The 13,403-nt window shown below is 40.7% G+C and overlaps 1 protein-coding gene across 1 annotated transcript in view; it reads right to left on the bottom strand.

Moving 5' to 3' along the window:
* Positions 1-13,053, bottom strand: part of KLF13 (KLF transcription factor 13) — a 28,223-nt gene extending 15,170 nt beyond the window's left edge. Inside the window, exon 1 of the mRNA XM_066558787.1 lies at positions 12,130-13,053. Within this exon, the coding sequence (XP_066414884.1) occupies positions 12,130-12,670 (541 nt within the window). The 5' untranslated portion in view covers positions 12,671-13,053. The remainder of the gene's footprint in view (positions 1-12,129) is intronic.
* Positions 13,054-13,403: the final 350 nt, after the last annotated feature.

The following is a 13,403-nucleotide window of genomic DNA, read 5'->3' as shown; positions in this document are numbered from 1 at the left end:
CACATTTAACACGCCTGACGCACAGGGGCTAATGAAGTACTCTAAAATACAGGATATCATTGTGGCCAGATTTTTTCAGGAGAAGATTCCTGGGATAGGGAACTTCTATGAAATATAATAGGAATTGCACCATTACAATGGAATTCTAGAAGACATCAGTGTCATGTAAGTCTGCAGGCTAGTTCAAAACCCTAGGCACAGGATATAATTTTTACTTTGAAAAAGATCACAGATTCCCTGCTGTTCTTACTTCCATTTGGACTCCTGCTTAATCTAAATCTAAAGTCCTAAATCTGAGGACCACAAAATTATTTGAACCTTATTTCCTGTCCATATTCCTAGCTCTTGCTGAGCACAATTCTGGCAACCTTGGGTCTTGGGCTGAGATTCAAGAATTGCAATATGCAGAACAGCGAGGTTCATAAACTTGAGTAATCGGGAGGTTCTGTTACAACAGACAGACTGTGAATAAACCCAAAGAAAATAGGAATTGCAGCTTCATGAGTTGTGGTGTTGTACCCTGACTTAGCTTTGAGGCATTGAGATGATCCAATCATTGCTGTTGCAGCTTGACAGTGCCAAATGGGACAGCTTATTATTCATCCCAAAAGATGTGATGCACAAAGTACTTTGAACTTGATTTTCAGCCAATTTGTTGGAACTTGTTTCTGCTTTCTTTTTAAAATTAGTTTTTAGAGCTCAATTTTAGAATTTGTGAGTAATGGACAAATAAGAGAAAAACTTAGATCTTAGAAAAAATGACTCATCGTTACACTGCACAAAAGCAGGTATGTGTTTAGCATTTTTTTCAGAAGAGAAATACCTCAGCACTGTGAAGTTAGCTGTCTGCATGCTCATCAAGGTGTGTTTTATAATTAGAAGAGTCAAGCACAAGACTGACCTAGGAACTTAGGACTCTTTTTACATATTAAAAAAATTAGATATTAAAAAACCAAAGGTGGTCTCATTTCCAAGTGAGAAACATCTGTGCAGTGAAAATTACTGTTGCTCTTACTGTGTTAGTCTGTGAAACCACAATATATGTACTCAAATGAAAAAAGTACCAGCACAGTCACTTCTTCATAGAGGGAATACACCTTACAGACCTTACACGGCACTGATGAATGGTACAGCCTCCTTAGAACTATTTGATTGAGGAAACAGTTATGTGATAATGTGGATTTCTTTGCAAATGAGACTGGAACTCAGTTCCTCTACAGCATTCAAAGAAGAAAAACTATCAAGCACACCAATCACATCAGCTCCATCAGTGTTTCTGTAACAAATTTGTGTAAACCTCTAAGAAAGCAATTTGCATGTCAGCACTAGAAAGACAGCTTATACCGAATGAGTTTGAGTCTCCTGCAAACAACAGTGGTCATATCCAAGTGACAGTGTATGTTATCATCTTTCCAAGGATACTCCACACACAGAACCAGAGCTGGCTCTTGGAAAGAAGCTTTCAGCAAACATTTGGACAGAAGTTCAGCAGAGGTATGGAATGTTTTTCCAAACTAATTAGTCTGTAATTCACCTGCAAATGCTAACCTTAGGACCACAAGCTGATGACATAACCTCAGAAAGTACAGCTGCTTTTTCAAGAATTCATTACAAAAGCAAAGCACCAGCCAGATAACATTCTCTCAGAATATTTTTGTAACTTATTATATTCTTGATGACAAAAAATAAATTTTAGTAATTTTTGCCTTAAAGACAAAACTTAATCTAGTGATTTGTACAATCAAGAGGAACTAGTCTCTTGCATGTAGAAATTAAATTATGTTCCTGTAAACAATCTGTAAGAACACCAGTCAGGATTCTTTTTTTCACTGAGAGGTTTGATGTTAGACTGAGAGGAGGGAAGTACTCAAATCCTTATGAATCTATCAAACATGGTGAAAAGATGAGCTAGGATTTTTTCATTTTACAGAGTCCTAAAGCTTCAAGGAATGAACACCAGCCTATTAAATAATCTCATTTGAAATTATAAGGAAGAGAAAAGGAAGTATCAAGTAAAAGACATGGGTTTAAAACAGCATATTATCACAGAGGTGATTTTGTTTTGATAAGGTCACTGATATTGGTTTCTCCAGAGGCCATACTGCTCAGAAAAATCACATTCAGAAATGCAGATAAAACAGACGAGTTCTACATGACTTTTTACCAGTAAGCAGTGTTAGCAAAAAGTCTCTAAAATGTGTAGCCCTTCACCATGCAAGCCCTTTTGGTATGAGTCGGGTGAGAGTTTATCCTTGGAGAGGAAAGCTGTATTTGCTTAGTCCACATTGCTTACTGGAAACTTCAGCCAATTACTGCAGTAGGGTAAGAAGCAGAATCACAAAATGTTCTGTTCTTTTTGTTGTCCTTTTTTTTTTTTTTTTTAAAGAACACCCCTTTGGGGACTGACTGAAACTTTTCTTAGAAGATACTGGTGCTGAACATCTGTACTTTGACAAGCAGTGTTTAAAAGCTGTTTCTCATTACACTTTTGTCTCTGCGCTATATAGTTAGAGCTTTGTAAATTATCACTTTAGTATAAGGTATCTGACAGTCATGTTCCTAAACACATTCCATCTGCACGTCCCAGTTGTAGAAGTCTGGGACAAGGTTCATGGTAAAACGTTTGTGGCAGTTGTTGTACAATATTTGCTTACATCAGTGAGCGCAGCAAAAGTAACATTGTCATCTGCCTGACCACTTCATTCTCTGAAAGTGACCAATGACACTTTTTAATTAAAATGGCTCCCCAGAAGTTACACTGCTACATTTGCACTCCAAGCTCCACCGGATGTTGGCTTAAATCATATCTGATTTGGTCAGTGAGGTGGTGCCCTTAATGATATCATCCTGCAAACTGAAAGGAGATGCCAACACAACAAAACTCACTCAAGCTGAAGGAAAATGTGGAAAACTGGTGTAAATCTTTCAGCATGGTAATTACCTCGATCTTGTGTTGTATCTGAACTCGTTTGCAGATGAGATGTTAAGAAAGCTGTGGAGTTCCTAAAGGAATGATGAGTAACATTGTTCTCACAACTTTCAGCTATGCTCCTCATAAGGTTACTGTTTCAGACCCCCCCCACAAACTCTGGCAGTCATTTGAAAACCTCCAGCTCTTACCTGAGCTGCAAAATCCCTTGCAACAGTGCAAGGGATTCTGCAGTGCAGGTAAGAGCTAGAGGTTTTGGGCACAGGGAGAATTCTCCCTCCAGGTTCCACTATTTGAGCAATGCTGAGTTAATCTACCAAGTTGTGACAGCCTATTCCCCTTTCAAAGTCTCAGCAGCGTATGGAGGAGCAGCAGAATCAGAGTCAGGGTTCACTAAAAGTTATATTTAACTGTGCAAACCCACTTTTATGTGTATTATTAATGCAATGCTATATATATGCATATTACATTTGCAGGTGGTGGGTTAGGAAGAGGTTTCTTTCCCAATGAAACACAAGATTCTGTGCTTAAAAAACCCCATGTGTGTTTCCTTGTTAGGGACACTGAGAGTTGGTTTTTTTTAAGACAAGTGGTAGGTGATTAGCTAGAGATAGTCTTACCTCATATCATACAGCTTGAAGTAAAACTGATTCTATTAAATTCACACCTAGCATCTACTAAAATTAGTAATCAGTAATTAGAATTACTTTACCTCATGATCAAATTCTACATCTTCTCCGTCATTTGAAAAAAAAAAAAAAAAAGAGCTTTTTTGATACATTTCTTATAGACCTGTTTATGCTAGTAACATGTAGGGTACCTCCTAGTTATGTAGGGGTACCTATAAATTCCAAAGTATTTGCTTTTCTGGTTGCCCACATATTTGCTAATACATTTCTATTTAAGCTAGAATTTGGTTCCAAATGTTGCCAGTCTGAGTAATTCTTAAATGCCAGTGAGAAGAATTCAGTAGTTTTCAGTGATGAAAGCTGGGGGAAATAGATGGTGTAAATATGGTACATCTTTGCATAAAGGGCAAAATATATATCAATGAGAATCCAATCTGAAAGTAATCCTTTGGGGTATTTAAGAAATTCAGTTTTGTTTTGGCCATGTTAGGAGAATTTAGAAGACATATTTACAAATACATCCTGAATTTATTATACAGTCATGCTAAAAATTCTATTGGCACTGCTTGTATAGATATATATACAGCAAATGGAAGTTTCCATTGACTTTGAGGGGCTTTCAGTGCTCTGAAAGCATAAGAAAGCTGCACACAATTTACATAGGGCTTGGAAAATATATCAATCACCAGAACAATCAAAAATTGCCATGGCCCCCATGTATTAATGCTCATCTGCAGTCCTTCTGCTGGCATTTAAAAGAGATTGCAAATTAAAATTCAGTAAGCCCCTACATATAAATAACAAAAATTAGTCCATGGTTCTGTGAGGTTTTAGCAGCATCTCTGTTCTATTTGTTATACCAGAATAAGGCCTAAATTACTAGATTAAAAATGTAGGAAAGCACTATATTCAACTGGGAGGTTTGCAAGAATGTAAAATAGTCTCTGAAGTCCCAGTCTAGTATGTAAATTTGTACCAATGTAATTTCATTTATTTACCCTGAAAATGCAAAATAAATATTTTCCTGATCTATCAACAAACAGCTCATAATTTCACCAAAAATTTGCAGGAAACATCTGAAAATGTACTAATCTTTCTCAGCTGCCTCCATTCTAAGTTCCTGTAGTGGAAATACTGACGGTTGTTTACTTTAAAAAAGCTCAATACATCACTTCTGACTGCTTTACCTCACCTGATCTTACTCTGGAAGAGTTAGCATTTCTGCTGCTCTCCTTCACCAGCTTTAAAAGCTACTGTTGAAGGTAGTAAGGCCATAACTAGCATGCCCATTCTGCTTGGGTATTTATTGTCAAGGGATATTCTAGCTAGCTGCAGGACCGAGGCAGATGGAAAGATGCAAAACATGCAGCAGCAATACTGTTCTTTCATATGACTTTTTCAAGGTCCTCTATTCCAAAAACTCATATAACTTATAACCAAATAACAGAGAGTGGTCTGGTAGGAATATAGTGTGCAATAAATCTAAGATAGCTTATTGGTCCATTGGCTGTAATATCAGCAGATACCCAGTCACCAGTATTTTGCCTAAATTTCCTGAGAGCACTACAAAAGGACTGTAAGTGATTACAGCAAATCTTTTCCTTGCACTAGAGGTCATTTCAGGATATGCTTACTTTAGTACCATTTGACTTGTGCCAAGTTCGTGGTTAGTAAATGCTTTTTATGTTTAGGCTGCAAAAAAGCTTCTGAGGTCGTTTTTCTACAAGTAACCACAACGGTGGCAATCTGAACTTTTAAAATTTTTATTTTATATTAAGCGGAGGCCCTGTAAGATCTGCTGATTCTGCAAGACCTGAAAAATACAGGATATGTGTGTCTGACTTCAGTGCCTGCACTTAAATAACCCACATTGTCTAGCTATTGTTAAACTGAAAACAGCAAGATAATGATCTCACTGCCCGTGCAAATCTACCTCATAAAAGCCAAGTGGGTAACAAAGGGAAAAAAGTATACCTATAGAAATTCTACAGAAAGGACCCTTCAAAAGTTGTCCTGCATTTGAACAGCAGAGTATTTTTTTGGCTCTGTCAGCACCAACTACTAGACAGCTGATCCAAGATTTGAAGGGGGTGGGCGGAAGTTGGAACATGCTTAACTTAAAAAACAGAACTAGAAACCACATGTCCAATATAAACAAGTTCCAGGTTTCTGGTCTTGGATGTGCCATAAGCATGTTCAGCCAGACAATAACACAATGGAACAGTTGTTTTAAATGTTTAAAGGTGCTTTCTTTTCAGATGAAATCCAATTGTGAGTTTGTTTCATAAGGAATTTCAGTTTACCAAAAGGTTTGTTTATGCAAAACTTCTGTCAGATACACTTTCCAGTGTCTTGCAGAGAAATGCTACTGCAGGAAAGTCTTCTGCAGATCATTCTGAACACTCTTGTCCATAGGGCTGTGATTAATTTCTAATACAAACACAGCAATCAATTGCAACTGTCCATTCATTAAAAACTTTGCCTGCCAGTTTATTCCCGACTGTTTGTAAGACCTAGGTCTTGCCGCTGAGAAGGAAAGTGCTACAACCAGTGCCTAGGTTGAGGAAAACAACTGGAGAGTCATCCCTCTTCACTACTTCCAATAGTAATAGGTTTCATTACGCTGGCCCTATGTCCCACTTCCATGCTAAATGAAAAATGGTTTGTGGAAAGAGAAGTCTGTGATGTTTCTGATTTTTCATTATACACATAGTTGTAACAATGATAAGTACAGTTTTAGACACAGAGTTGTAACAATGATAAGTACAGTTTTACTTTAAGTGCTTTTTACCTACAATATCTAAATTCTGTTGTTACCAGAAACTTTATTTCTGTGTCTTCTGCATGATTAATATCTCGACAAAGACTGAGGAGAAAGACGGGGAAAAGGAAATGAAGGGAAGCCTTTCACAGAGAAACCTGTATAACCATCAGCACAGGTAGTTCCCCCTAACAGCTAATATTAATCGAGTGCGTGGTAAATACAGATGTCATCCAGCTGGATTCTCCATGCAACTAATTTAGCCCTAACTCTTTTGCAGCTGAATTAACTGAATCTTACTACTCAGTCTTGAAGCGGCCACGGAAAAGGAGTGAGTAGGAATTGTTCTACTTTTCTTCCTGACTTCAGGTCCTTTTGAAACATGTTTTAAAATTTGCTTACTCTTTAAGAAGTTTATGCCCTGTGTTTATTTCAAAGACTTTTATATTAAAAAACTTATAGCATATATATTTTTTTGTTCTCTTCAATGAACACAGATTGTTTGATCCAGGTTTAAAATCAATACTTTTAAATAAGAATTTTAGTCTTGAGAATTGCATTGTAGGGGGAGGACTCAGGCAGGACTTTGAGGGAAATTGTTCTATGTTTTCTACTGACTTTTTTTATATGTTGAAATTTTCTTAGAGGAAGTAAGAAAGGAGTTGCAGAGCACTTTCAGAGGAAACACAAACAAAGCATTGAAAATCTGTATTGCTTTAAAAAATACAGGCTTATTAAGAGTTAAGATTATCAGTTTTCAGAAAAAAAGTAGCAGGCTGCTGAAGTTCTTAACACTGAAAAAGAAGGCTGTTGCCTTAGGCTGGAAAGACAAATGTTTTGTGAGGCTGATATTTGAATCTGCCAGAAGCCATCATTTGGGCCCATCTCAGAAAAAAAACCAAAAAACTTATAGAAAATGTTTTGATGCACTCAGCAAAGTAAGGAGTGGAAGGCACTTAAGGGACACAGCAGCCTAGAGGCACCTTGCAGCTTTTGGATAATCTGGGTGTATGCTAATGAGACTGAAGGAAGCATTCAGAGCCTACGAGTTGTTTCTAACTTTTAACACAAGAAATCAAACCCAGGAGGCCCAACAAGCAGAGGGACAAATTCATTTAGTCTGTCTTTTTGCCTTTGGGAAATCTGTGCTAGGGAAAGGCCTTTTCAATTTCCTCTGGCATCCTGTCCAGAGGGAGTGCAGCTCTCCGTAAGTCCCGGTATGCAGAGCAGCCAAACTGGCAGCTCAGGAGGAAGGATTGAAGCACCAGCACCACTCATTTCATCCTGCTGTAGACAAGAGCTGTCTGCAGTCCTCCTTTGCACTGCTCTTGAGTAGCACAGAAGGCCCTAGGTTGAGTTTCTTCTCTTGTAATCTTTTCCTTCAAAGCCTTGGGTCTTCACCAACTCTGCCTACCTGCTACACACATACACATATATGCCTTCAAGAGTCACTGTGTGCCTAGAGACAAGTTAAAAGAAACCTCAGCCAGGTCTAGTCCATGGGTTTTTATTTAACTACCTATGGTTCTGGTAATCAGCAGGTGCTAAAACGGAAGATAAAGTTTATTTTTATGATAGAAAAACTTGCTTCTTACATTGGTTAATTAGTTTCTACACACAGGGATGGCATCTTTATTCACAACTTAAGGGAAGCTGTGCTTTACTGTTTTGTTTTGAATTAACATAGTGTGACCAAATCAGACTTACTAGAACTGAAAGTGAAATCCAAACCTCTATTTAAAACAGGTAATTTGTACTTTACATAAAGGCCTCTTTACCAGCCTGAACACAGACCATATACTCCTCCTGTTTGTCCAGCCTGTTATGCTCTTGTCATACTTGTCACAGCAAGGTCTGATTGCTTTATTCTCAGATTGTTTTCAAATACCAATTACTAAGACTCCAGGCTGAGACTGGTGCCCAGTTCTCCTTAACTTCTGCTGATTTGTGCAGACTCATTTAATTCTGATGACTGACTGAAAAGCTGTTTCTGTGTTATGATGTGCTGCTTAGTGCTTAGAACTAGTAAGTTTAGAAGGACAGTTTAAAGGAGTTAAATTAAGGTTTATTTTGTGTTTTCTCTGCATTCCTGATGGTGATGGAGATGGCTAAAATCTTGAGAGGTCACAATGATTTGGTGGGGAGCTGCAATGCATAGGATTCTTGTGATTCCTGCTCAAAATGCCATTTTTTTTTCTCTATGTATAGATGTGTAATACAATGCAATAAACTGGGACTCTCTACAGTCTCTCAGAACACAGTGGACCTGGACAAGGCTCTGTAAGATTGTAGCCTGTAGATTGCTATTAGGCTCTGTACTGTCTCCCTTCTACCACTGGTGCATCAAGAGACTAACTGGTTTCCAGTAACTCCAGAAAATGTGCTGAAAACCTGCTTAGATGAAGGGGAATTCTGTCATGTGAATTATTTATCTGATTTTTTGTAAGTCCTTTGTGTTTAGGAATTTTCTCAGTGGAGAGGATTTTTAAAATCCGTGCATCAATGAAACCTTTCTTTATCAGTGGGGTCAGTATAGCTTAGGATAAATGGGGGTGCTGCCTCTGTGGACCACAACAGAGCTTCTGAGATCTACAGGAAAAGTATTTGGACTTGACAACTACCCACTGACACTAAATATAACCTTCTGGTAAACATTAAAACTTCAAGGGCTTTGTGGCTGATGATCATGTTGAACTCCAGGACATTCAGTGAGAGACTAGAGTGGAAAACAAACATGAAAAGAAACATAGGGGGATGGGAACTTTGAAAGCTTGTGGAGAGAACAGAGAAGATTTTGGTGATTTTTTTTTTTTTTGCCTGGTTCAAGGGTTTCCAGTGTAATAAAGCTGAAGTATTCATAAGGCTGAGACAGGTTAACCAGTAATGTACAAAAAAAGCTCACAAGAAACTGTGAATTGCTCCAGCACATTTTGTCCTAACAGGAGTACTAAAAAACACTGTACACTGAGTAAAGAACAAAAAGCAGATGCTCTTGGCATTTCCATCTTGGTTCTTCTGCTTTAAATAGGAGAATTAGCATCCTCTGCACTATGGTTTTTACGTCATGTATATAAGCTCTGATATCTGGCTATAATTATCAGAAGGATTTCACACAGAGCACCAAACAGCTGGAAAATAGTATCAGCTCTCAGTCCCTATCAATGTGGGCTGGATTTGATACAATAATACTTGGAAGGTTCTTTATCTCTTTGACATAAGCTCAAGGATCTGGTCTATCCTTCCTAACACCATGAAGACCAAAACCTTTACTTTCTCAGCAAAGTAACAGACAAGGACAAGCAAGTTTCTAAAGCAGATCATAAACTGTTTTTTCAAGTATCTCTTGCATGATCATCTGTTATCTTCTAGCCTGCAATGCTGTCCTCAGCCTTCAGGTCACCCCTCAATACCAGCTCATCTAGTCTTACAGCACATGGAAGAAGTTCTGCTCCATAGCAGAAGTTTTGACCACTCTTAGCAAACATGGTTGGGACTTAGTTGGATAGGTGTTTAAAGCAGCTTCCATGTGTAGCTGGGGCACTTTCACCACTGCTCTGTGAGGTGGATAGCCATCACCCTGTCTATCTGACAGCTGGGCAGACTGATGTGTTACTTGACTAGTTCAGGATGACTAGAAAGCAGAGAAGTCCCAAAGCCCTCGTTCTAAAGCAGTAAAACACCAATGTGTTTGTAAGAACAATCATTTACCAGTGCTGGAAGTGATCCCTTTCTCTGTTAGTTTAACTCTTATTGTCTTACAAACTTTTTTCAAGGCTGTAACAACTTCTTTTAAAGATAGAAAAAAAAAAATGCAAACATCTTAGAAAATATTCTGCAAGGAGAGTAAGAGGCATTTAAGCCTGTTTAAAACTCAATCTAAACAGAGACAGACCTGTTGCCAGTGAGGAGGGAAACTTGGCAGTTTTGCTTAAAGCTTCCCACACAGACACTGGAGACGAAAGAAAACAAAGAAGCTGTAGTCCCTGAGGGTCCTGCCACTCCCTGGGCAAAAACAGTCCCTTCCCTGCTTTTCCTTTAGCTCTCAGACACACATGTGCTCTCTTAGTGCCATTAGTACAGCAATAACCAATTGAGCCCTACAGTCGTGGAAAAAATACAGGAAATGAAGAGTTAAAAAAAAAAAAGGGAAAAGAGAAAAAAAAAAAAAGAGAGAACTTGGAGGCGAGCCAGCGTCCCCGAATGACTCCGCTCTGCCGGCAGCCTGGAGCGACACTCCCCGCCGGCCCTGCCCTCCCTCCTCTCCCCGCAGGGCGGGCATGCCAAGCCCTCCTCTCTTTATCAGGGCTGGAGTTCCCCTTCTTGGTCTCTGGTTGGAAACCCAGAAACGTTTCTAAATTTATCTTTCCCTTTCAGGACAATGGCAAATGCCAGCAATAAGAGAGCAAAAGAACTGAAAATTAATGGAGACAATTCCCTGCAAGCCGAGTGGAAACACCTTTTCTGTATAACTCCCAAGGCGGCAAAAAGCAGTTACACAGTGCAAAGCAGGACAGGCTGCCTGGGGTGCCAGGAACACACTGTTCCTTTGGCTGTGTGCCACAGGGAATTGTCCATCCATATGCTCAAATTTGATGGGGCTTTCTTCTCTCCCACAGAGACCAAAGCATGCCATCAAATTAGACTGGCTCTTACTTTATCTCAGGAAGGCAACAGGAAAAGCTGAAGGCATGCTGAAAGTAAGGCCAGCATGGGTGAGGCTGACACCTCAGAGCTAAAACTGCTCAGGAGTTGTGTCATGTTTAATTCTGAGGATCTCTTTCTTACTGCTCTTTTTGAGAGAATTGACCATACATCTTAGCAAACTAATTTGCCATCTGAAATTACTCAGTGGAACATCTTGCACAAGTCTGCTCTAGTCGGTGTGGTGCCTCCACACATGTGCTATGATTGGTGCCTTCAGCAGAGACTGGACTCCTCAATTTTTGGTGTCCACTTTCTGACTGGAAGCCATCCTGTTTCCCAGCACCAGGCAGAGGCGTGAGGTGTGGCAAGTCATGGGGCCTATTTCAAGATGGCCCTCCTAATACTTTCAGTGCAACTTTCTCAAGGCTTGCAAGACTTCCATTTTTTCTGTGGGTGCATCTCATAAATTACAGTAGCAACAAAAAAGTGCTCACCAAGAAGTAAGCACTGAACACTGATGAGTACAAGTTACGGGTTGCATTCAAATGTTTTTTTCTTTTGAATTTGGTTCTACCCAGCTGCCAAAAGCATTTTAGACACTGCCCATATCCCCCTCTCTCCTCACTCATGGTGTCTCCTTGCAACTCGTGTTCAGCCTCTCATCTACCTTCTGCTTACTCCAGCTTTCACAAAGTGTCTGCTGAAAAAAACAGATACACAGCCATGTAGGTGCCTCTAAAACATTTAATTTAAAAATATCAAGAGTACTGATACTTGCATGGGAAGTGATAAGCTGGTATAAAGAGAGGGACTGGAGCAGGGAGTAGGGAAAATGGGGAGGTAAGAAGTACTGGAAAGGGAAGTAGAAGACACACAGAACAAGAAGGCCAGCAGCTAAAAATTACAGCTTGGTACAATCCACACAGGTGACCCACATGCCATTCCCTATGACATTAATAAAAAAGGGCAACATTAGCTTTGAATCTATGCCCAGTAAGGGTTTATTCCCAGAGGGGTTTTTTTTTGTTGTTGCTGTTTGGTTTTCCCAAGCTTGAGTTCCGAGAGGTGAAACCATAACAGTGGCCAAATAAAAGTTTGTTTGGTTTTGTTTTTCATTTTAATTACCAAGCTGTAACAAATAAATCTCTGGCTGGATTGTAACTAACCTGTATGGGTCCTTAGATGAGCTTTAAGATGGGAAGATTTGCCATAAACTTTTTCACACCCCACATAGTGGCATTTGTGCTTTTTCTGGGGTGATCCAGGGTCAGTCCAGCTTCTTATGCGTTTGTTCTTTTGTCTGGGGCTTGGTTCGTTTACTGCAGCCAGGCTAGTAGGTGTGGCTGCTCTTTCTCCTCCGCTCTTACCAGCTGAAGACAGACTTTCTTCCCCAAACTCCTTAGGAGCAATAGAAATGTGTATTTGTTCTGTTATATCAAGCATCTCTGTTTTTTCCGTCCTTAGAGCAGGTGAGTTTGGGACATGCTGGTTCAGATCTGCTAAAATGCTAGCCACCACAAGTAATGATGATCCATTGTCTTTCCCGGTTTCTCTGACTTCCCGTCTATCTTCTCCATTGGATGACGGAAGTATTGCTGCATCAGGTTGGGGATCAGGCTCCCCTTTAGGACTATGGATAACAGCACGACTTGACATAGAAACAAGGCACTCTGCTGCAAAATGATCCACATATGCTGCTGTTGCCATTTTTCATAAGTTTAAAAAGAAATCCAAACAGACGAAGACAAAAAAAGAAAAAACAAACCAAACACAACAGCGCTCTTTCCCTTTTTAAAAAGATTACACAAGCACACTTTTCCCTCCCTTATTTCTTAGGATCGGTTTGTAGGAGTAAAGGCTGATATCGCAGCCATCAAACCCACACTTTGTTCGTGACGATCACACCCAGCTTGTCACTAAATCGAAAAAGCGTTGGCGGTCCAATGGAAGAGAAAAAGAACAGCAGATAGATCCTGGCACTGGCAGCTTGTTGCTCGGAGCATGGATTAGTGCCGTTTTCTCAAGAAGGCAACGAGCTGGCGATGCGGTCTCGCAGCCCTCCCATCGCGCTGTGACAGCGGACCCGGCACTTCCCGTTATCGCTGCCCGGAGCCGCCCGGACCCCGCGGGGCGTGGCCTGGGGAACATCTGGGCGTGACGTCAGCGCGGGGCCGCAGCCCGCGCCAGCAGGTGGGCGGCGCGCGCAGGGGGCAGCGCCCGCCGGCGGGAGCAGGCGCGCGATTGGCTGGCGGCGCGCGCGGCCGGCACCCTCCGCCCCCGCCGCGGCCGCAGCGCGCAGGGCGGCGCGCGCGGACCCCTCCGCCAGCCCTGGGCGCGGCCGGGGAGCTCCCGCGCCTTTGGCTGCCTCCCGTGCGCACTCTGACGGACGCGAGCGATTCGGTAACACCCGTGTTAGAGCTGCACTGCGAGGGACAATTTA

Source organism: Molothrus aeneus, chromosome 13, assembly GCF_037042795.1.
Source record: "Molothrus aeneus isolate 106 chromosome 13, BPBGC_Maene_1.0, whole genome shotgun sequence".
Classification (NCBI taxonomy): domain Eukaryota; kingdom Metazoa; phylum Chordata; class Aves; order Passeriformes; family Icteridae; genus Molothrus; species Molothrus aeneus.
Note: the sequence above shows the minus strand (reverse complement) of the source record. Positions and strands in the feature narration are given on the sequence as shown.